Here is a 21,526-nt window from a genome sequence, read left to right on the forward strand (position 1 = left end):
AAAAGAGCAGGCCTAGAGAAAGCGAGGAGATGTTGCTGTTGGAGGGGTCAGGCTCGTTTTCAACGCGACTGATGCAGCAGCTGAGTGAGGGGCTTAGCGCCGTCTCCAACCCTCTCACTTCAATCTCACCAGCTCTCAACCCCTCAGAACAGCATGAAATGAAAGAGAATTATGTTGCAAGATGCGTGATTCTGTTGAGGTTAGCTCCCTGAATGCAGAACAAAGACGCAGTTTGATCGAACTTGTTGCTGTCGTCGCGACAGCTCTTGGTGAGGCTCTCAAGAATACGTTGTCGACCTACCGTGACTTGAGGCGGGCTCTCGCTCTTCTGCTGGCCGAGATTAGAAATATCGAGCTTTTACAGGATGACCTATGGCGCAAAGGGTTGTTCCGGAACCTCACCGACGTTGCATTCGATTTCAACCGGGCCCTCAATGGCGACTACCTGAAATCGAACTATCTGGAGGCAATGAACGAGAAGTCAAGAAAGACCAGCCTTTTCTCATGGCTGACAACGCCTGCAGCTAATGCTCGAAAATCCGTCCACGACTGGGCTACCATGTATCCAAACCTCTATCTACTCCACGAACTGGTCAGGAACCTCGGTCGTTCGGATATTCGGACACAAGGTCTCCTAACGGATGACGGCAGTCTCGTCCTCAAGCTAACTGAGTGTCTGACTTTTTGGAACGACTTGGTTGACCAAGCCTACGGGTGCGAAGTCATCGAGTACGAGAAGAAGGCTTTGGAGAATCGACGTGGGCACCCATTTATAGATGCCACTGGATTCTGCAATGGACCTAGCGTTCGACATCTCGCGGGGACCGTATATGATGTGCTACATCATAACTGGCCTTGTCAATCAGAATTCCACGATCATACTGGAAAACTGGGACATTGCACCAGTGCAAAGTTTTATCTTGACCCTTTTTGGAGCTCGGAATCTCCAGATCCATTGCACGGAAGCTTCTTCGTCTTGCTGGCTGGCTCAGACACTCTACAAGAATGCCGAGTGCGTCTGCATTCTAACGGGTGAGACCTGCCATATATTGTCTCTTTGCATGATAGCTGACGCGATGTAGAGTTACAACTGAGACTAGCACCCCGGTGTGTCTGGTAGATCCTGCAGATTCGCGTTCTGTTTGCCTTCATCTTGCGATGGACGAAAATAATAATTTGTGGGACCAAAGCCTTGGTGAACCTCTGGAGGCTTTCCAGCCAGATGAAAAGTATATGGAACTGGACCTTGGGAAGGTACTCAGGATGGTAAAGCCCACCTATGCAGCAAAACGAGTACTGGGGGTCATTTTGGCAAGATCTCTGCTGCACCTCATAGAAGGACCGTGGGTAAATCGGTGGCTGAATATCGACAACATCTCCATCTTCTGCCGGATCGAGAACCAGAGACCGTATCCGCTCTTTGATAAGGTATTCCTCTCAACCTTCTTCAAGACAGATGGCGCACAGGGCAGGGATAGTACGGCTCGACGAAACCCGTACAGTGTCCATCCATTTCCCGTCATTCTCGCCCTGGGAATCATTTTAGCCGAGATTGAGCTAGGTGATGACTTATGCGACTTATACAGCAACCCAGATATTGAGAAGCTAAAAGGCCGACCATATCAGCTCGCTCCAAGGCTTCTACGTGAATGCAGCCTGCGGTTTGGCGAGTCCGGTTTGCTACGCGCAGCCAGCTTCTGCGTTGATAGGACGTCGTTTCTTCAATTCGTCAACGCAAACCACGAAGAGCTTGTTGCAAACAGGGATTTCGTGACCACCTACTATAACAAGGCTGTGAGGCCACTTGAAGAGGATCTAGAAAAAGGCGCCAAATGGTCGAAGGACGAAGTGAATCGCCTTCGTCGAAATGGTTCCGGTCACGATGTCGTTTGCAGGGTCATTGCGGAGATAAAAGACGGCAATCTGGAGAAAATAGAGCAGAAAGTGGAGCCAAACCAGATGACAACTGACGCACGTGAGCGGCTGTCCGAGAAGGGAGCTGTTCTAGCTCGTACGCGAAGTCTATCCAGCCTGTCAGAGTCCTCAGACAGTGCGGCCAGCGCAGAAAATATACTACAGACACACCAAACACAACGCCCAGGGTGTGATGAAACCAGAAAGCGGTATCCCCTAGCAACAACGGCACCATCAAGGCCGACATGTCGAGAGGACTTTGAAGTGGCCATTATCTGTGCACTACCCTTGGAGGCCAATGCCGTTCTGTCTCTGTTCGATCAGCTTTGGGACGAAGACACCTACACGTATGGAAAAGAGGCGAATGACCCAAACTCTTACTCTGTTGGAGTGTTAGGGGGTCGGAACGTGGTGCTTGCCCACCCCCCTCGAATGGGCAGAACTGCATCCGCCAGCGTCGCCGCGTTCTGTGCCTTGAGCTTCAAGAAGGTTAAACTTGCTCTGGTTGTGGGTGTTTGTGGCGGTGTGCCATTTAACAAGTCCGATAAAGAGGAGATTCTCCTTGGAGATGTGGTCATCAGCAAAGGGGTCATCCAATATGATTTCGGCCGGCAGTTCTCGGACCAGTTTCGACGCAAGATTGATGTGGAACATTCGTTAGGCAGGCCGAACGACCGAATCGGTTCATTGCTTGCCAAGCTGGAAACGATAGTACACCGAGCAATCCTCCAGCGGAAAACCTCGCAGTTCCTATCAGAAATCGAGCATGATGTGGCTTCTTATCCGGGTGACGAGGAAGACAAACTGTACAGGTCGTCCTACCGGCACAAGCACCAAGACCCTCAAGTCTGCCCAATATGTGCAGCCTGCAAACGGCACACGGATTCGGTGTGTGATCTCGCGCGAACTTCAACATGTGAAGACCTTGGTTGTGACGATAGGCAACTAGTCCGCCGCCGGCGTCGCAATCGATTGAATAGCCCGATTGTTCACATTGGCCTTATCGCCTCAGGAGACAGTGTTGTCAAGTCCGAGATACATCGGGATCAAGTGGCTGCGGAGAGCAATATCATTGCGTTCGAAATGGAGGGCGCAGGGGTGTGGGATACTTTTCCCTGCGTGATCATCAAGGGCGTCTGTGACTATGCCGACAGTCACAAGAATAAGCGATGGCAGGAATATGCTGCGGCCACTGCAGCTGCTTGTACCAAAGCATTTCTACAGCAGTGGTGACGAGTGGTTATTGTTTCATCCATCAGACAAACGTTTTTCTTAGTAGTTGTATTCAAGGCAACATGAAGTTGGTGGTACATTCCGCAAACGATATGTATCTTTTACTCAACCTATGGGCCAAACAACTAAACAGCTCTGTAACTGTGCCGCCCGGAAGAGGACGAAAACAGTGCATCTTCCTTGCTAACACGACGGACTTTGTGATGGCGGCAGACACTAAACCACTAGGGCCAACGATGCGCATTGCTAGCATCAGGCCACTGGCAGTCTGCTAACGCCGAGCTTCATCGAAGTCTTCAACAAAATATTCGACTGACGAAAAGGATACATGATCACACGCCCTATCAATCCTTGCTCAGACAAACTCACTCGGCAGGTGCCCGAACACGGCGATGGGCGTAATAAGCAAGGGCATTGTTCAGAGGCCACCAAACCAAAAAGAGACAGCTCAGGATTATCATCGTCTTCGATCTATCCCGTCGACAAGCTTCTTTCTCTCTTTATTGATAGAGATAGCAGTGAAAGTAGACCCCTGCGGTCAGGATTGGCATGCCGTAGCCGAGCCTATCTATCAATGTGGGAGTGGTTACTGACAAAAGTTCCAAGAGAGCTTTGCTTACGCTTTTAGAATCCAGAACGCATACTTCGAGACACGGAGGAGGGTAGGGTTGCGAGGTGGTTCACGGGTTTGGGCCGAAAGCACAGGCTCTCCTGAACTGCTTGCCTTCATTTAGGTGCTGGGACACAAAAACTGTGGCACTGTAGTTAGGTACGAGGTGATCTTGGGGGTGAGGCGTTCTTAAGCTGAATCATGAGGGGGCCAAAAATATAGGCTGGAGTATCGGGTGGTGGGGTGCGTTAGCTAAGAAACCAGGGGCAGAGGAGAAAGAGCAACAATATACCACCATAAGCCAACTCAAGTCTCCATCCCTTCTCGCCTTCAAAATGGACCTTTTCTACACGAATCAGCTGCCTACCCACACCGAAGGCAGCGATTACAATCTAGAAACCCACCTCGCAGTGCTGCGCGATCTCTTCGCAGGCAAAATCCACTCCCCAGAAACAGCCGCCAAACTAGCGTCTGTTGCTTTAGCACTCGATGCATCCCTCGAAGCCCAGCTCGGCCAGCTCTGGCACCTAATATTCAAGATTGCATGCACGAACTCTGAACACCAGGATAAGCTAGTCGATCTTCTCGTGGACATGTCGCATCTCCCGGACGCCACACAACCCGGTGACGATGGACGAGATCAGCCGTTGATTCTCCACGATATGCAAGTGTGGAGGGACCTGCCACTGCTACGCTGGGAGATCCGACGGCACTGGGATGACTCCGTTCCGCTTCCAGGTACCACGACACCAGAAGAGAGGAACGCCGCTGTCGCAAGGACGGTGAATGTGAATCGTTTCGTGGCCCTTCTCGTCGCGACCGACGAGCCTGTCTTCGTGGCGGATGCATGGTTTGCGCTCGTGACGCTCCGGATAGCGCTTGAGACGCCGTGGGTGCAGATGCGGGCGGATGAGCCCCTGGAGGCGTGGATCCCTGCCGCAGCAGCGTGGATTGAGCTCTTAGGCGTGGAGATCTATGAATGGGACGAAGAGTATAAGGCAGGGATGCTGGTTGGTGCCCCGGGTTGTGGAGGGCCGTTGTGGAATGGGAAGCACGGTTTTTCCAAGGAGCGGTGGAAACTTTGGAGAGAGAGGTTTGGTGAGGCTGCGAGGAAAGAAGATGAGCCAGATTATATCAGGAGAATTGCTGGGGAGGCAGAGCTGATGATGAAGGAGGTCGAAGGTGGGGATGTAGAGTAGATGGTATATAGGCGCCTAGCTTTCCCACGACGCCCAGCCAAAATCTGTCAGAGGAGGCGTACAGAAACGTCTTCCAAGTGGATGCGCCATGTCCTAAGGACGTTCCATTATTCAGCATTTGTCAATACAGTGGTACTCGGACATAAAAAACGTAATCTATATACAGACAGCCCAAAAGGCGCGGGCAAGAACGATACCAGGCCCCGAAATAAACATAACCAAGTCACAATATCGCTTCCATATCCCGGAACATACATCGTGTCGTTTCATATATAGTCGTTGCCAAAAAATCAGACCCTCATTAAGCACAAGTCCATTCGACGTCAAGTCGCGCCCCAGCTCAGTCAACTCTCATGCCACGTTCCCGCAGAGACTGGATCACGAGATCTCGCAGGCGAGGCAACGAGTCTGGGTCATAGTTGTACTCATACCAATCCTCACCGCAATCCTAATATCCGTAGAATCTGCCAGAGTGACCTCCCGGTCCGTAACGAAAATCTTCTAAACCATCCTCAAGGTCGTCATAATCATCGTAATCATCCAGCTCGTGATCCCCCAGCATCTCCTCCACATTGTAAGGCATAATTCTGAAGTCCACCGTTGTACCCTTGAACAGGTTCTGAAGATTGGAGTAGGCATCCACAGGTTGTTCACCCACGGGAACAATTTGACCGGGCAACATGACGGGCTGGGAAAGATCCATCGCCAAAACTAGAATACATCGCAAGGAAGGATAGCAACCATTGTGACAGTCTGCTGCGAATTTGCGCGTCCATTCACGGATAGATTTGCTGCAGTCTCCGACTATAATCTTTTCCAGAGACGGGGGAAATTCCGGGTTAGGTGGAAGAAGTCGGTGACTTATATAAAGCGTGTCCAGCGCCGTGAAGTCACGGAAGGAGGGGAATTTGGCTCGCTCAAGATAGACGCCATTTTGATCATGGTCCCACAGATCGCCGAATAGGAGTTGAAGGTTTTTCAGAGTGGATTTGTGTGGGAGAAGCATAGCATGCAGATGGTTTCCGTCAAAATCCATCGTCTTTTCCGATAGACAGTCCTGTAATTGCAGATCCTCAGACCAGTTGGTCCAGACAAATGACTTCACGCTTTTGCAGGCCTGCAGCAATTTGGTGATGCTCTTGCGATCTATATCGCAGAAGGTAAGGCATATATCCTCGACCGAGAGGGAATCGGGGGTCCAGGAAGCCGGAAACGCTCGCTCCGTGAGCATACCGTTTTGTACCTCAAGAGTTTTGACCGGTAATTGAGAACAGAATTTCTCGTACATGTGTATACCAAATGAAAAGGCCACCTCTGGGTGGCCTTCGATGCGTAATCGGTTGAGATTGGGCAAGCAGGACGGATTGCGTGTGAATAAATAGTCGGTCGCTTTTAGCATTACAAACGCCCCGGGAAGAGTGAGGTTACGGAGATTAGGAGTTTTGCTTAGCAGGAGAGCCAGTATGAAGCTCAAATTTCGGAACTCTAGGTCGAACAACCAGGCATTCTCCTGATCACTCGGTACTTGCAGGTCTCGCATCGCCTTTGTGAACAGCTTTAGGTCTTCGGCAGGTAATTTTCTGTCAAATGGTTCCAATGGATTCAAGACCAAGGGCGTTAAGCTGATGGATTGGACGTGTTCGGCAAGTTCGGGGTGCGAGATGATGACCTTTGTAAAAGCCATCAACCGCCTCAAGTCGCCGTGGGTATCAAGATCCTCAAAATTGGAGAATAGCAATGGCTGGGCGATGTTGCGAAGTTTCCGCGACACAAGGCAGAGATTTGATAGATCCATCTCGTCCATTTGCTCGTCTGCTTCATCTTCGTAATCGTCCATTTCGCCGAGCGGGACGAGATAGGAGACACATTGAGATAGGATCTCTTTGGGGAGGTCCAGAAGCTGGACCATGATGAACTTGGCCTCGGATTGTCTTCGATGAGGTGAGGATAGTACCAGTCTGTAGAAGTATACACGGTCGTTGAGCGACGGACAACTTTTTGTCAATCAACGCGTCCCAGAAGACGCGTCACGTCGGTTAGTCACGTGCATATCGATTGTCCTACCTAGTAGTATCGTAATTGCAGTGCATCGTCCCACGCATCACCTCGTCTTTCTCCTATACCAACTGACATCGAGACAGTCTTTCAGTTCTTACTCCCTGGTATCCGCGCCCGTGGTTTCCGGACTGCTTTGTTGTATTGCTCAATAATCTATCACTAATCTACAGAGTATGCATTGAACAACCGCCGCGGCTATTGCGGGAAGATCCGCAATATCCGCGACGACTTATTCATGCCCGTCGGACTGCATTACAACCCTCTCTCAGCCATATCATATCTCATTCGGTAGATCATGTCTTTAACCCCTGCACAATACAAGCGCAAGCGTTCTCGGGTTGCTTGTGAGCCTTGTCGCGAGCGGAAACGGAAATGCGACGGAGACATTCCCTGTTCCACATGCACCAGTTGGGGCTACGACTGTCACTACGCATCCCAGAGACGGACGAAATATGCAACTCCAGGTGCTGTAGCTCAGTCTGGTAGCTCCCCGATAGAGACGCCACATATCCCGACTACATCACATGCCAGTGACTTCACCGAGTCCCTGGAGGCGAACTCTGGCGCAGCGTTTGTGAGGAAGATCGCGCTGAAAGTCGATCCGGCCAATGCTCCGAAATTGAACCTATTCAGTTGGAATATCGGTACTAGAAAACTCCCCTCCGGACTGGGGACTGTCTCTGTGGTACCTATTGTCGATCTCGTCTCTCTTGCTGAAATGCAATCGCTGGCAAATGTTTATTTCACCAAGGTGGATCCATGCTACGGCTTCATAGATTCGGCCGTATTTTTCGCACGCCTGGATGCCCGTTGGAGATCTTCTTCGCCCAATGATGCTTATGACAGTGTACTGGCTGGTGTGGCAGCCCTGGGCTTGTTGTTCTCCGAACGGAGTATCAAAATAACGGAGGTGTGCTTAATAGAGCTGGCGCGCTCCATTGTGGATTCACATCTCAGCCGCGAACCTCCCTCGCTGGACGTCGTAACAGCATGGGCTCTTCGAGTGGTCTACTTGCGCATGACGTCTCCGCCATATCCGGCGTGGATAGCAAGTTCTACCTTGATTCATCTGATCGAAGCGGCAAAGCTGCATCAGGATTCATCAAACGAAACAGGAAGTAATGCGCGATGTGATCCTGATATTCGGAAAAGACTCGTGGGGGTATCGCGGCACTTAAATCTTTGGATATCCTACGATCTTGGTCTTTCTAGAGTTTCTTATCCCAATGACTCATTGGTGCTCCCTTCCCCGAGACCCGGTGACTTCACGGTGGAAATCCTCAGCCTTTTGGATGTGTCTGCGAGCCTGAGCCCGGAGAAGGAAAACAACGACAATGACCTCAGGGTGGCTCTATTGCGTACACTTAATGGAAACCACACGCAGCCACCGTCCATTCTTGGCCAGTGCAATCTTGTGCTTTGCCTTCTTCGCCGTCTACGCATGACAAACATCACTGCCTCGTCCGAAACGATGATGCAGATCCTCAATCTATTTGGAAGAGCGCTGGATTCTGCCCGGACCATGCTTGCAACTTGTTGTCCCTGGCATCATGTAGCCAACGTCCCATTCCAGATGATCACTGTCCTCCTCGAAATGGATACTAGTCCCGCATTGGCAATTCTCCCCAATGCATTACAGACCCTGAAACTTGTTGCGTCCACGTATGACACAGACACGATGCGAGACGCATACAGTACAGCCCGTCTCCTGATAACGCTTTACCAACGGCGCAGGACGGAGGACACTAAATTGCTGAGCCATCTCTTGAACGATCACAATCAGGATCCCATCTCGGCGCCACTTCATCGACAGATAGTCCCGAATCCCGACGAGGTCTCTTGGCTGGAGGGTTTGGTTGCTGACGTTCCGACGCTGCAGGGAGTGGATCTCTATGAGTTTCTGCAAGCCGACATGGCTCGACTATCCCAGGATTCGGAGATTCTGTGATGGTTGTGCCACCATTTGTCATCAAGTCATTATGCACCTGGCTCTTGTTGTTTTCATCTTGGGACGGGCTAAGAGATGTGACTCTGCATGCAAATTGATACACTTATGTAGGACTTCCTCGACGCAGTATTGACCACTGCGGCTTTCATGTGAATTGGTCATCCGCATCCCGATATTGCCGCAATACCCGCTCCGCACCGAGATGATACTTTATAACGGACGCGATCCTCGCCCAACGAGAATTTCCAGTAATATCAACATTCAGGACCAGGGGGCGTACACCACACTCCTACATCACTTGAGAAGAATGTCTCGACTATTGCATATTGCGTCCAGAATCTCCCATTCCTATCCATGGGTCTCGAGCCCATTCATTGTTGGGGCGCCGATGCGGGTGATGTCAGGCCCCTCACTGGCAGTCGCTGTCTCTCGCAGCCGTGGTCTCGGTTTCATAGGCCCCGGAATCAAAACGGAAAATACTGCCCGTGACCTTGAGGAGGCGTCTCGATTGGTGGAACAGCTTCGCTCTTCCTCTGTCTTCGCCGAGACCTCTCCTTTTAATTCTATGCTGCCTATCGGTGTTGGTTTCCAACTCTGGAGTGATGACATGGACGTCGCTGTCGCTGCCATCGCCAAATTCAAACCTTGTGCAGCATGGTTGTTTGCTCCTCGTGGAGGACAAAGCGATTTTGATACTTGGACACGGTACATCCGCGACGCTTCCCCTGAAACCCAGATCTGGATCCAGATCGGTACCGTGTCGGAGGTTAAACAGCTTCTGACTAGCACAGAACGACCTGATGTGGTCGTAGTGCAGGGCGCCGAAGCGGGCGGTCACGGCCGAGCAGATGACGGAATGGGGCTTATGACGCTGCTCCCCGAAGTTGCAGATACACTGGCTGGGTCAGATATTCCCCTTTTTGCTGCGGGTGGCATTGCAGATGGCCGCGGAGCCGCAGCAGCGCTGTGCCTTGGGGCCTCGGGTGTTGTTATGGGTACGCGATTCCTTGCAGCCAAGGAGGCCCGTATTAGCAATGGATATCAGGGGGAGATTGTGCGCGCCAGTGAGGGGGCCGTGGCAACGACCCGGACGACCCTGTATAACCAGCTGCGAGGAACGCACGGGTGGCCGTCAGAGTATAGCCCGCGGACTATCATCAACAGATCGTTTGTTGAGCACAAAGCGGGAAAACCTTTCGACGAGTTGAAGGAGCTCCATGACCAAGCTCTCAAGGCTGGCGACAGCGGCTGGGGTCCGGATGGAAGACTCGCTACCTACGCCGGTGCCGCTGTTGGCCTGATTCATGAGGTAAAGGATGCTGAGAGTATTGTTTACGAGGTGCGGGACGAAGTTTTGAAGCTTCTTTTGTCCCCGGGTGAAGTACGGAACAACTTATAGATTAGAGCCATGGATTGCTTTCGCATAATCCCGCTTTCCCTCTCCAAGTCCAGCATACTGACGCTGCTTGCATTATCCAGTGTACACATATCGGGATAGACGTTAATCCGAGGAAGAATGCCGAGGAATCGGAAACAGCCGCCGGTTGTAGGGCTAGCCCACCACGTGACCGGATCTAACCCAAACGGGGCAGTAGAGGGAGAAGGCAGTGGGGAGATGGGACGACAGAATCAGAGCCGACGGATGGCGTGGGAGGCCATTGCCCAGAACAGTGGACCTACCGCCGTCTAGCGGGCACCAGGGCGCTCGAAAGCCGAATGATGATCGAAGATGAGGCCGTCTCTCCGTTGGAGATTGAAAATGCGCGCTATCATTGGCTCTGACGCCTTTAGATCGTCAGCTCGCACGTCCATCCGGCTGAGGCCCTGTTCCATGGAAGAATGAAATAATAATGAAGAAACGTAAAGCGCTGACAGACAGAAATTATTCACTCCCCTCGCTTTTTTTCTCTTGTTCGGGGCCCCGGATGCGAGCTTCTTCGCGGTCTAGTCGTATGAATCTCATATAAATCTTGTTTTCAGTCAATCAGGGACGAAGAAGAGCATAAAGTTGACGCAGATCATCTTTCTTGCTGGCAGAAACCCTGAAACCCTCATCTTGCATCATCTCTAAGGCCATTACGTGCAGCATCCGACAAGCCTTGCCCCAGTCTTGGCTTCAAAACCGCCAAGGGTCCAGCACAACTGTCAGACATTCCCGTGAGGCACTCCATCGTTTCCAAAGATCGAACGATCCAAAGAAATGCTCGTGGCTGATGGTGGCGAGAACAAGCCAGGTAGGTTGACTGATGATTCAGCACAAACACACCCGCTGAACAATCTATAGCTCCCTCAGAATGCAGCTCCGACGTGATCATTGTCGACTGGTCCGGCCCAGATGATCCTGAAAACCCCTTCAACTGGCCCGAGTACAAGAAATGGCTGGTGACAGTCATCGCCTTCTTCATGACGTTTGTTTGCTTGATGAACGGGACCATTATCACTGTGGCGCATGAGGCCATCAACGAGGAATTCAACATCAGCGATGCGCACTTCCCTCACTCGTACTGGCCCGTGACGAGCTGGGCCATTGGGGGCGGTATTTTCTCGTTGATCGTGCTTCCTATCATGGAAGACTTTGGCATCCGGTACACCTTCCTCCTCACACATCTCCTCCTCATCATCTTCGTCATCCCGCAGGCTGTGGCCCGGAATTTCGCAACCCTGGTCATCACCCGCTTCTTCGCCGGCGGATGCGTGACGATCCTGGGAAACAGTGCTGCCAGCATCATCGGCAACGTGTGGCAGACAGAGAAAGAACGCAACAAGCCCGTCACTCTCTGGATCTTCGGGTACCTCGCCGGGAGCAGCATTGGACCGGTGGTGGGCGCATCGATCTTCCAGTTTCTGTCATGGCGCTGGATCTCATACATGCAGCTGATCTGGTACGGCATCGCCTTCGTCGTGAATGTGTTTGCACTTGCCGAGTCGCGAGACTCGGTCATCTTGAAACAGCGCGCGAAAAAGCTCCGCGCCCAGGGGAAAAACGCGTACACTCAATGGGAACTCCAGGGCGGCTCGATGCGCGGGCTGATCAGTGTCAGCGTGCAGAGGCCGCTCAAGATGTTTTTCACCGAGTACGTGGTCTTTTTCTCGACGTTGTGGTCTGCCTTTACCGTGGGAACCCTTTACCTCTTTACCCAGTCGGTTGAGCAGGTTTTCACGGGGCTCTACGGATGGAACCCTGTTCAGGCTGGCTACGTCCAGGCCGCGGTTGTCATCGGACAGGCACTGGGGTGCTCATTCTCGATTATTTCGGAGAGACTATACTTCGGATCTGCGACGCGCAACAAAGAGATTCCCGGTGTGCCAATCCCCGAATCACGGCTTTACCTCTCGGTGGGAGGGGGCATTATTGGAATGGGCGGGGGTATGTTTGTGTACGCCTGGACGTCGTATCCGGATCTGCCGTGGATCGCACCCGCAGTCGGGCTGTTCATGGTGGGCATGGGAAGCGTGGTCGTGGTGACCGGGCTGGCGGATTATATTGTCGACGCCTACAGCAAGTATGCAGGCACGGTCATGGGGACCGTTGCCATGGGCGAGAACACCCTGTCGGCCTTTTTGCCTCTTGCGACGATGAGCATGTACAAGACAATGGGCTTCCAGTGGGCTAGCACACTCCTTGGATTTATCAGTCTGCTGCTGGTTGTCGCCCCGATCTCGTTCTTGCTCTGGGGGAAGAAGATTCGCGACCGGAGTCCGTATATCAGGGAGGCGATGATGGAGAAATATGCGGATGTCCTCGGGGAGACAGTCTAGCGTTTGAAAATAGAATCGGAATAGAAGATGCTTCTATGTACATATAGCACAATGCATGTCTTTCCACAGCCACCACTTCCGTAGACTGCCCGGCGGCCTAATGATGATCGAGAGAGGTCGCCCTGAGTCAGGTATAGGGCCTTGTTCCTTGATACCGGATGTCGGCCTGACTGAGTCGAGATGTCTTACATGAGCACGGATAAGCCTCATCAGTGGCTTGATGGTTTATGTACATTATTCGCCTTGTATCATCCTGCGAAGGATTCCGGGATGCCTGACGATCCACAGTGACACGGGACCAATGGACTATGGAACTAGACAACGAACTAGGCTATATGTGGTCGCCCAGAGTGCTAAGAATAATGCTGACATGCTTATTCCTGTGTGGCAATGGTGGCATATTCTTAGATCCTGCCGGACGCTGTTACGATTTATATTCCAGCACCGTCCTGCGCAATCCCACTCTTTTTCCTCACCTTCCCATCCCAGAACAACATAATCTGGAGCTCTACAAGCCCTCATATCGCAACCATGGCACTTTCATCCTCCTGCAACGTGGTAGCCAACCCCTCCTTCGAATCCGGTGTCCTAGCTCCATGGTACACAACCGTCGTCGACGTGGCCCATGTAAGCAATGGTACACAGGCCTTTAGCGGAGACTATTACCTGTGAGTTCCGCCCGTCACCAGTGCTTTGTACGGAGTCATGCTAATCATTATTGGCAGGGACCTTGAAACGGGCTATGTCACGATGGGCAACCTTGTCTCGCAGCGGATCACAGACCTGCAGCCTGGAGCAAACTATACCTTCAGCCTGCAGGCCATGACCCCAACCTCGGCGGCAAACTTCTGCAATGTCCTTGTTTACATGGGCGGAAACGCGACTACCGGGGCGGTTGCGTCGACTTACGACGTGGTTCCAAACGGTGGATGGACCAAGGTGACTGGGAGTTACAAGGCCAGGTATCGAGAGGAGGTGCTTCATATTTTCGCTCGTTGCGACTCTGAGGATTCGTCTACGAGTGGCGATGTCTACTTGGACGATGTCTTTTTGGGGGTGCCGGAGAAGTGTGAGGCGATTCTTGATTAGGTGCTTGTATATTGTCGGACTTTCGTCAAAATGCAGGGGATGTACATGCGTCGTGTTTGAGTATCTGCACTCTGATTCAGTGTCTTCATTGCGTGTCCACAGAGCTATGTGTTATCTATTCGTTCGATTGATGTGCCTGTGTCATCCTGTGTGACTATCCCCAACTTCGGCTGCCTCCCGAAGTTCACCCGTACGTTACATGCCCTTTTGTTTGTTGAGGTGAGTAAGGCTCTTGAGAAGTAGATGGACGATACACCGAAGTTTAGCCTAGCTCTGGAAGCCCGTTTCATTACAGTAATTCATGCGTTTGTGCCACTTGTGGTGAATAGAATTGTTTCTGCGATCGCAGTACTTTTGGTATACTTGCTTCAACACCATATTCTTCGTCTCAATGACTCACAATATATAAGCATTGATACCCAAGTGTTAGGCATTTGATAAAGAAATACGTTCGATTGTTGTCTAGACGCTGCTGAATTGCAGGCGCTGAGCAATCAGTGGGTCAACTTGTTAACTAAGATAGTGAATAGATCTGTCAGCCTGTTAGGATCAGCAGTGATCAGCAAGCAATGCGAGTTAAATTAGGGTGCACATGTGGCCATTGCTCGGTCTGATTGTGCGATAAAAAGGCTTCAAAAATAGGAAAAGCCCATCAGTATAACTAACACTGTCCAGGGTTAAGGAGCATTCGCACAGCATATACTATATACTACTTGTTTCAATCCTATAGCACAGGTTTGTGTAGAAGAGCAGGAATGACAAATTGTTCTATATAAAATTGAGCTGACGAGACACTTAGAAATCAAATTGCTTCACACAAATCTGAAGCAATGCCGGTGGATAAAGCATCCGCACAGCTGCAGCTGTACTGGCAGCTACGCCGACGTGCAATGCATCTCTGTGGCAAATGTATGGAGCTTTGAAAGATTCTACACGGACAGTGGGACTACACGCAGGGTGATTAGGGCCGAGTGGGTTCTAGATTGGGATGCAACGCGCTGAGGACCCATGTGAATCACATCAACAACGACGATAGGCGCCAGATCAACAAACGTGATAGAAAAAAATCTGCTAGCGATAAGCTCGACCGTTCGTCTCAGCCGATAAAACAGTGTTCGGTGTGGACTTCATCCACTTCATCCACCTGCTGCCGTGCGGATGCCTCCCGAAGTGGTAATACCCACTTTTTACTTCGGGAGCTCCAAAAAATCAGATTTTTTACAGAATCTGCTGCTATTAGCAGGAGAAGTATAAGAAGTAGACAGCATGGACGGGTGTGCAGCTGGCAGAGACTTTTCGGATCACCGCAGTGCAATATTATGGCGATTGTCGACTGGTTCAGTCGAAAGGTGGGCCGCCAGGGCGCCGACGAGGTGGACTGTGTCCCCAAAGTCCTCGAGCCCAAGATCATCTCCCTGCCTGGGTCTGGGTCGTCGACGGAGCGGTCGACGCCGTTGGACACCCCGAAGGTTGAGCTGGACTCTCCCTTTGACAGCCAGGATACTCTCACCCTCGAAAAGAGACCCGAATTCGGCCGTCTCGCTTCCTGGAGAGGAGCTTTGATCTTGCTGGTGACGTCCGGATCGCAGTTCCTGGATAATGTCTTTATGACCAGCTCCAACATCGCCTTGTCCTCGATCCAGGAGGAGTTTAACGTCTCCAGTAGCAACCTGCAATGGATGATCTCCGCTTATACATTGGCGTTCGGCGGGTTTCTACTCCTGGCTGGTGCTTTGTCTGATCGGTGAGGATGCCTATCCCCTTGTCGGAGATAATTCTAATGGATGGCTGCAGGTATGGGAGGAAGTTCATCCTCTGCCTCGGTCTGTTCTGGCTGTCGGTGTGGACCTTGGCCATTGGCTTCGGACAGTCCTTTATCCAGCTCACCATCTTCCGTGGCCTGCAGGGCGTTGGTGCAGCCTTGACCGTCCCGTCTGCCATTGGCATCATCAGTTCCTACTTCACTGGAACTGACAGGACCCGGGGACTGTCAATTTATGCCGCATCTGGGACGCTGGGATTCTGCGCTGGCTTGATCTTTGGCGGTTTCCTGACGTCGTCTCTGGGCTGGCGATATATTTTCTACCTGATCGTCATCATCACGGGCTCATTAGGTATTCTCGGATTCATCGTGCTGCCAAAGTCCGTAACCACTGAGAAAACCAACGGGCGCATGGACTACTTTGGCGCGATCCTCTCAACCGCCGGCCTTATCCTGCTGCAATTTGTGCTCTCCGGCGGTGGTGTCTATGGTTGGAGCCAGCCGTTCATCATTGTTCTGCTGATTCTTACCGTTGCCATTCTCGTGGGATTTGTTCTCCTGGAGAAGTTCATCGGCAACCCGATCATGCCGCTTTCCTTGTGGAAGATCCAGAACTTTGCCGGTCTCTGGATTGCAGGATTCAGTAAGATAACTCACCCAGGAGCTTCTCGCAAGATGCTAACCAATGTCTAGCCGGTTACGGAAGCTACCAGAACGTCATTTACTACATCGTCCTGATGGCGCAACAGGTCGATAAGCTGTCCGCGGGCGACACGGCTCTTCGATTCCTGCCCATGGGGGCCATCGGGTTCGTGGTATCCCTGGGAACTGGAAAGGCGCTCGAGTACATGAACGGGAAGTACTGTCTTCTCGCGGGGATGGTCCTCACCATGGTGGCGCCTATCCCGAGCGCAATAACCGCCAGTCCGGAGACTAGTTTGTGAGTATCCTAGGTATCCCAAAGGTACGGGTAGAGAGCTAACTGTTACAGCTGGGTGAACGTGCTCCCAACGTCCCTCCTCAGCATTTCGGCTGTTTCTCTCATCTTTGTCACCACTAGCACAGTGATATTGACGAGTGTCCCTGTTCAAGTGAAGAGCTTGTGCGGAGGAATGGTGAGTCCTTTCTTCCATAAGGTGTATGGATTATGCTAATGAGTACAGCTCAACACTGCCTTCCAGATAGGCTCTGGTGTCGCTCTGGCTATCTCCGCCGCTGTTACCGAGGCAGTTGATATCGAACAAGGCCACGGCCTGGCACAGCAGTACTCCACTGGCCTTTGGTGTTCTGCCGGTATAGGAGGCGTAGGCCTCATCATTGCATTCTTTGCTGTTCGCAGAAAGGGCATTGGACCGGGTGATAGAACGGGCGAGCCGGTCGCCCTGTGATTTATTCAATCTACGATACACGACAGTTGATTTACGATTTGATTCTGCATGATTTGGAACGGATAGACTTATGGTAATGGTTATATAGAATAGACAGATACCTGACGACGATAGAGTACTTGGAGATTCATGAATGCATACTTTGCTTTGCCGAGATCCACCACACTTTACTATAATATAGCGTGCTGAGTGCGGTTTCATTCAATCACTATCTCTACGGGATCTTGCCAGTCAATCCAGTCTATACCCGCCGCATTTCCATTTGCATGGACGACACCATGTGTGAACAGGCCGACGCGTCGGTATCTTACCACATTTCCATCCTCGTTGGCTGGGACGACGATGAGTCCGTACCTGATATTCGGTTTCTTCCACATCATGGGCACGGCCCAGGCCTCCCCAAGCCGTGCGTCATCCGAGCTGTCAGGCCAAAAAGTACCGATGGTGACCATTCCTGTGTTGGGGTTCTCCGAGTCGGCAGTGGATTCATGCTCCGTACTCGACCCCGCCTGGCCGACCATGTTGCCACAGCGAGGTCGGGCGTGTACTTGAATTTCTGACGCGATTTCTGAGAAAAAAGGCGCTAACAGGGCTGGTACCAAGGCAGCTCGCAAGACAAGCGTACCTCCGGTGACGGCGCCAAACAAGAGTGCCGGATCCGCTAGCGTAACGTCGCATGAGAGTATCTCGCAACGACTCTTGACGGCGTCTTCCCCAGACCGTTGCATCATGTCGTCTATTACATCCAAATTGGTCTCGCCATCGACAGACGCCCAAGACCACGAGGGTGCCCTGTATGCCTCGGGGCGCGGGAGTGGCGGCTTCGGCTTTTTCCAGAGCAGGTCCTCCAAGAGCGTGTCCTCCCAGAGGCCAGCAAGGTACCTCGTCTCGGACCAAAGGGCATGGAAGGTTTCGGCAATGGCCGCAAAAGCAATGAGCTTGTCCGCCGGATGGCCGACTGAGCGCTGCGTGTAATTCCTTAACGCGACAAACCACGCCTTGCGGGTTGACTTCCATTCCTCAGCCGATAGCGAAGTGCGTGCTGGTGGCTGTATCGAGGAGCCTTGGGTCTTCATGGATTCGGCCATGAAGAATATTCTCCCAGGGATTCGGCCGGCGGTTTCATCAGGTGAATAGTTATAAGAGTTGCCGATGTTGCGTACGCCGTTTGTCCGGCAGTGGTACTGCAGTGTATGAGAGGCGAAAACCAGAGCCCGTGTCGCGAGCATGTGCTCCTGGAAGCACCATCCTCTTGCGTTTACCGGCTCCATAGAAGGGTCATAGCCTGAGAATTTTCCGTTGGTTGACAAGTGGAGGGATCCAATCCGACCCCCTGGCAGTTGAAAAGCCAACGGTGTGTCATTTGCCTCTGAAACATTGGACGTCCGGGTCTGGAGGAATCCGTCGCCTACCTTTTTTGCGCTGGCTGCGATGATGACGAGAGAAGCGTCGGAATAGATACTGCGCATGTTGCCAATCTCGTTCCTCTTGTCTTCGTCCGAGTCCTGTAGGATGCAGAGGCTGTCGATCCAGAGAAACCGGTAACCCAGGCTGTGCGTGACGCGTATTGCATCCCGAATCGTCTGCGGGAGGGCTGATAGCTCAATTCCTCCCTGGTACGTCTCCAGCCTATCCTGGGTCGTGCTATGAGCCTGTGGCTCCCCCCACACATAGCTCAAGGCGATGTACTTGCCCTCTTTGCCATCCGTAGCCCAGAGTTTTGGCTTCAAGGGATTGGTGCAATCGACCACACGAGTAGGCAAGGGGTTGATGTGTGCCGTTGCCTTGCAGTGCTCGTGCCCGGACATGCACTGCTCAACATGCTGGAGGACTGATTGGAAGACTTCAGGGGCGCCTACTTGGGTGAGCAGGCCGCGGGCGACAATGTGCTTCGCGAGTGGGTCGTCTGGTAGTACCAGACCAGAACACGGTTAGTAGAGCTGCTGAGATCCGCTGAAAGGAGGTAGTGGCTCATACTTGCGGACGTGCGTATGTAGCCAGCAGCATGATGCGCAGATTCCTCGTTGTTCAAAAAGACCCACAGTCTCTGTACTCCAGGCGGAGTGATATCTCGCGATTCTTCTTCCCGCATCTCAACAGTAACCGTGAGCGCGTCGCCCCTGTCAGTGATTTCTCGGTTGATCAGTAGTAGCCGGCACCAGTTACATGTCTCGGATGCTGCCAGTCCCGACCAGGACGTTCTGTACGTATAGCGCCTGCTGCCGCCTGGTAGTAAGAGCTCTCGGAAGCCCGCTTCACCAAACAGGCCAGTCCAACAGGGTTGACACAGGTGCGGCGGTCGCAGACACCTAGAGATATGAAAGCAATTAGAAGCCATTTGGTCCAGGTTACTTGTAGACAGGATCCCAACCTTGTAATCTGGTCGGTTGGACGACTGGTGCCTTCCCTGGCTGGGTGAGCTAGCGGCATCGTCGCGTTCTTTACCGCTGGGGAGGTGACGTTGACCGGAGGCGGGATTCAATGAAACCCTGTCGGGTAGCCGGGCGTCGAGGTGGGCGAGGTGATGAATGTCGTTGGTACCTTGGTGGAGGAGTTGCCCAAAGGCTGGAGCTCTGGTATTGCATGGCTCCAAAAGGGTAAGGACCCCGCTAGGGAACAGAACGCACTGGCCAACGGGTAGATGTATACTACTTAGGTACTGTCCACCAAATCTTATACTTCTCACAGTGGCTCGATACTGCGTAGCTCCGACAATATAGACCGAATCCTCGAGGTCGTTGTTCATTACCTAAAGACCACGCACGACCATGGTCTTTCCGCCGTCACCGACAATTACTCCATATGGAGTAAAATCTTTGTAGGCCCACAGTGGAGATAACCACCACTCATTGAATAACCTGCTAAGAGCCAAAAGGCCCTGAAGAATAGGCTAAACGGCGGTATCTCCACCATCTCCACTACCGCAGGGGCCTTTTCTTCAGGCACACAGCAGGCATGTATGCTTCGGTTGTATGCACCGTCTCCGCATGCCCTTGTCGGTTTCGAGACGCTGGTTGTTCCGTGAGATACTAGGATGCGGTGATCGACAACTCATATCGGCAGTACGGGTAAATAACAAAGGAAGTCCTATATAATTGGGAAGACGTATGTACTACGGAGTACACTCCATGAAATGTCCATTTTTAGCTGACCGATATCTTCAACCATTTGTAACACGCATATTCACCCATGAAGCTCTCCACCTACTTAGGCTTCAGTGCCTTGGCTCTCCCATTCGCCAGCTGCAGGCACGCCGGAGGGAGTGGACCATATCCAGCCGTAAGTAAAGCCGTCCAGCCTATAGCATCGACACAATAACCCTTGAATAGGCCTACTTCGCGGAACCTACTCTCTCCAACCACACCATTTACCTACCCTCTAGACCGGCCAGAAACGAGTCCCTCCCAGTCCTAATCTGGGGCGAAGGCGGCTGCGAAAACAACGGCACCAGATTCGCCAATTTCCTCACCAACGTAGCATCATATGGCTTCGTCGTTCTCGCCTCCGGGCCACCGGGCGGTGCAAGCGGCAGCACCAGCTGGGGGATGATGGCCGACGCCGTCTCCTGGATATCCGCACAGGCGGGGGCCGGACGGTATGCTGCCGTCGATGCAAGCAGAATCGCCGTAGCGGGCCAGAGCTGTGGCGGTCTCGAGGCTTACAAGATGCGATCTGATGATCGGATTTCTTTCCTGGGACTGTTCAATTCGGGGTTCCTGGATGAAGCTCCTGCGTCTGGAGGCGCTGTCGTCATCCCAGATGTAGAGAGTCCGGATACGATTTCGGAGGTGCATAAGCCGGCGTTTTATTTCATCGGGGGGCCGACGGATATTGCGTATGCTAATGTATGTGATCTGATGATGAGAATACTGTTAGGGGATGGCTGACTGAGGACAATAGGGCGAGAGGGACTATCACGCGCTTGAAGGCGTTCCCAAGTGGATCGGTAACTATCCGAGTGGCCATGGGGGCACTTATGATCAGGTTGATGGCGGAGCGTACGGTGTCGCTGCGGTCAAATGGCTGCAGTGGACGTTGAAAAGGGACTCAGCAGCAGCCAAGTTCTTCACCAAGGGTGGAGCAGACAGTGCGGGCTGGGAAACTGAGAGTTCGGATCTTCAGGATCTTTGGTCTTATATCCATTGATATATACGGTTGGGATGTGTGTGGAATTATCCAGGACATGAAGTGCTACGAATAACAATACGCCTGGACTTATGTCCGAATTAGTTGTTGTAGGTACTTCATTCGCCCTGACGGTTAAGTGGTTGATGCATCAGTACAGCCAGACTCTCCTGTATGCATCCAAGTCCTGCATAGAGTGAACAAATAAACGGATGGGTAACTACTTCACATTCGAAGAATGATGATCGACAGTGCTAGATGACGCTAGGCCGTATCGTGTTTATTTATAGTGTCCCTTGCGTCTATCTGCATTCCTCAGCACTACGAATACGAGGTCCACGAGCTTCATGCCGGGGTCTATTGCTTCTAGTATACGAAGTAGTATTCTAATCCGCCGCCAGGAAGAGCGTCCCTGAATATGTCTATGTCTATTTTCAAACA

At 52.1% G+C, this 21,526-nt stretch overlaps 9 protein-coding genes across 9 annotated transcripts; 7 read left to right on the forward strand and 2 right to left on the reverse strand.

Annotated features, from left to right (window-relative positions):
- Positions 1 to 181: 181 nt before the first annotated feature.
- On the forward strand, positions 182 to 3,147 carry ATEG_02390 (5'-methylthioadenosine/S-adenosylhomocysteine nucleosidase family protein; the record flags this gene model as incomplete). Its single annotated transcript, XM_001211568.1, has 2 exons — positions 182 to 1,032; positions 1,083 to 3,147. 2 exons carry the CDS (start codon positions 182 to 184, stop codon positions 3,145 to 3,147), a joined length of 2,916 nt encoding a protein of 971 aa, XP_001211568.1.
- Positions 3,148 to 4,092: 945 nt separating this feature from the next.
- Positions 4,093 to 4,956, forward strand: ATEG_02391 (DUF3632 domain-containing protein; the record flags this gene model as incomplete). The annotated part of the gene is made up of 1 exon (XM_001211569.1): positions 4,093 to 4,956. The coding sequence occupies one exon, from the start codon at positions 4,093 to 4,095 to the stop codon at positions 4,954 to 4,956; it is 864 nt and encodes a 287-aa protein (XP_001211569.1).
- A 1,073-nt stretch (positions 4,957 to 6,029) lies between these two features.
- On the reverse strand, positions 6,030 to 6,793 carry ATEG_02392 (uncharacterized protein; the record flags this gene model as incomplete). Its single annotated transcript, XM_001211570.1, has 2 exons — positions 6,030 to 6,102; positions 6,243 to 6,793. The coding sequence occupies 2 exons, from the start codon at positions 6,791 to 6,793 to the stop codon at positions 6,030 to 6,032; spliced, it is 624 nt and encodes a 207-aa protein (XP_001211570.1).
- Positions 6,794 to 7,309: 516 nt separating this feature from the next.
- On the forward strand, positions 7,310 to 10,361 carry ATEG_02393 (uncharacterized protein; the record flags this gene model as incomplete). Its single annotated transcript, XM_001211571.1, has 2 exons — positions 7,310 to 8,958; positions 9,299 to 10,361. The coding sequence occupies 2 exons, from the start codon at positions 7,310 to 7,312 to the stop codon at positions 10,359 to 10,361; spliced, it is 2,712 nt and encodes a 903-aa protein (XP_001211571.1).
- An 801-nt stretch (positions 10,362 to 11,162) lies between these two features.
- On the forward strand, positions 11,163 to 12,721 carry ATEG_02394 (putative MFS multidrug transporter; the record flags this gene model as incomplete). Its single annotated transcript, XM_001211572.1, has 2 exons — positions 11,163 to 11,196; positions 11,247 to 12,721. 2 exons carry the CDS (start codon positions 11,163 to 11,165, stop codon positions 12,719 to 12,721), a joined length of 1,509 nt encoding a protein of 502 aa, XP_001211572.1.
- A 531-nt stretch (positions 12,722 to 13,252) lies between these two features.
- ATEG_02395 (uncharacterized protein) lies at positions 13,253 to 13,810 on the forward strand (the record flags this gene model as incomplete). The annotated part of the gene is made up of 2 exons (XM_001211573.1): positions 13,253 to 13,389; positions 13,447 to 13,810. 2 exons carry the CDS (start codon positions 13,253 to 13,255, stop codon positions 13,808 to 13,810), a joined length of 501 nt encoding a protein of 166 aa, XP_001211573.1.
- A 1,319-nt stretch (positions 13,811 to 15,129) lies between these two features.
- ATEG_02396 (MFS transporter) lies at positions 15,130 to 16,516 on the forward strand (the record flags this gene model as incomplete). Its single annotated transcript, XM_001211574.1, has 3 exons — positions 15,130 to 15,554; positions 15,605 to 16,215; positions 16,266 to 16,516. The coding sequence occupies 3 exons, from the start codon at positions 15,130 to 15,132 to the stop codon at positions 16,514 to 16,516; spliced, it is 1,287 nt and encodes a 428-aa protein (XP_001211574.1).
- A 641-nt stretch (positions 16,517 to 17,157) lies between these two features.
- Positions 17,158 to 19,706, reverse strand: ATEG_02397 (HET domain-containing protein; the record flags this gene model as incomplete). Its single annotated transcript, XM_001211575.1, has 2 exons — positions 17,158 to 18,815; positions 18,938 to 19,706. The coding sequence occupies 2 exons, from the start codon at positions 19,704 to 19,706 to the stop codon at positions 17,158 to 17,160; spliced, it is 2,427 nt and encodes an 808-aa protein (XP_001211575.1).
- A 443-nt stretch (positions 19,707 to 20,149) lies between these two features.
- ATEG_02398 (alpha/beta hydrolase family protein) lies at positions 20,150 to 21,106 on the forward strand (the record flags this gene model as incomplete). The annotated part of the gene is made up of 3 exons (XM_001211576.1): positions 20,150 to 20,239; positions 20,290 to 20,805; positions 20,861 to 21,106. 3 exons carry the CDS (start codon positions 20,150 to 20,152, stop codon positions 21,104 to 21,106), a joined length of 852 nt encoding a protein of 283 aa, XP_001211576.1.
- Positions 21,107 to 21,526: the final 420 nt, after the last annotated feature.

This window comes from Aspergillus terreus, genomic scaffold (assembly GCF_000149615.1).
Source record: "Aspergillus terreus NIH2624 scaffold_3 genomic scaffold, whole genome shotgun sequence".
Lineage (NCBI taxonomy): Eukaryota > Fungi > Ascomycota > Eurotiomycetes > Eurotiales > Aspergillaceae > Aspergillus > Aspergillus terreus.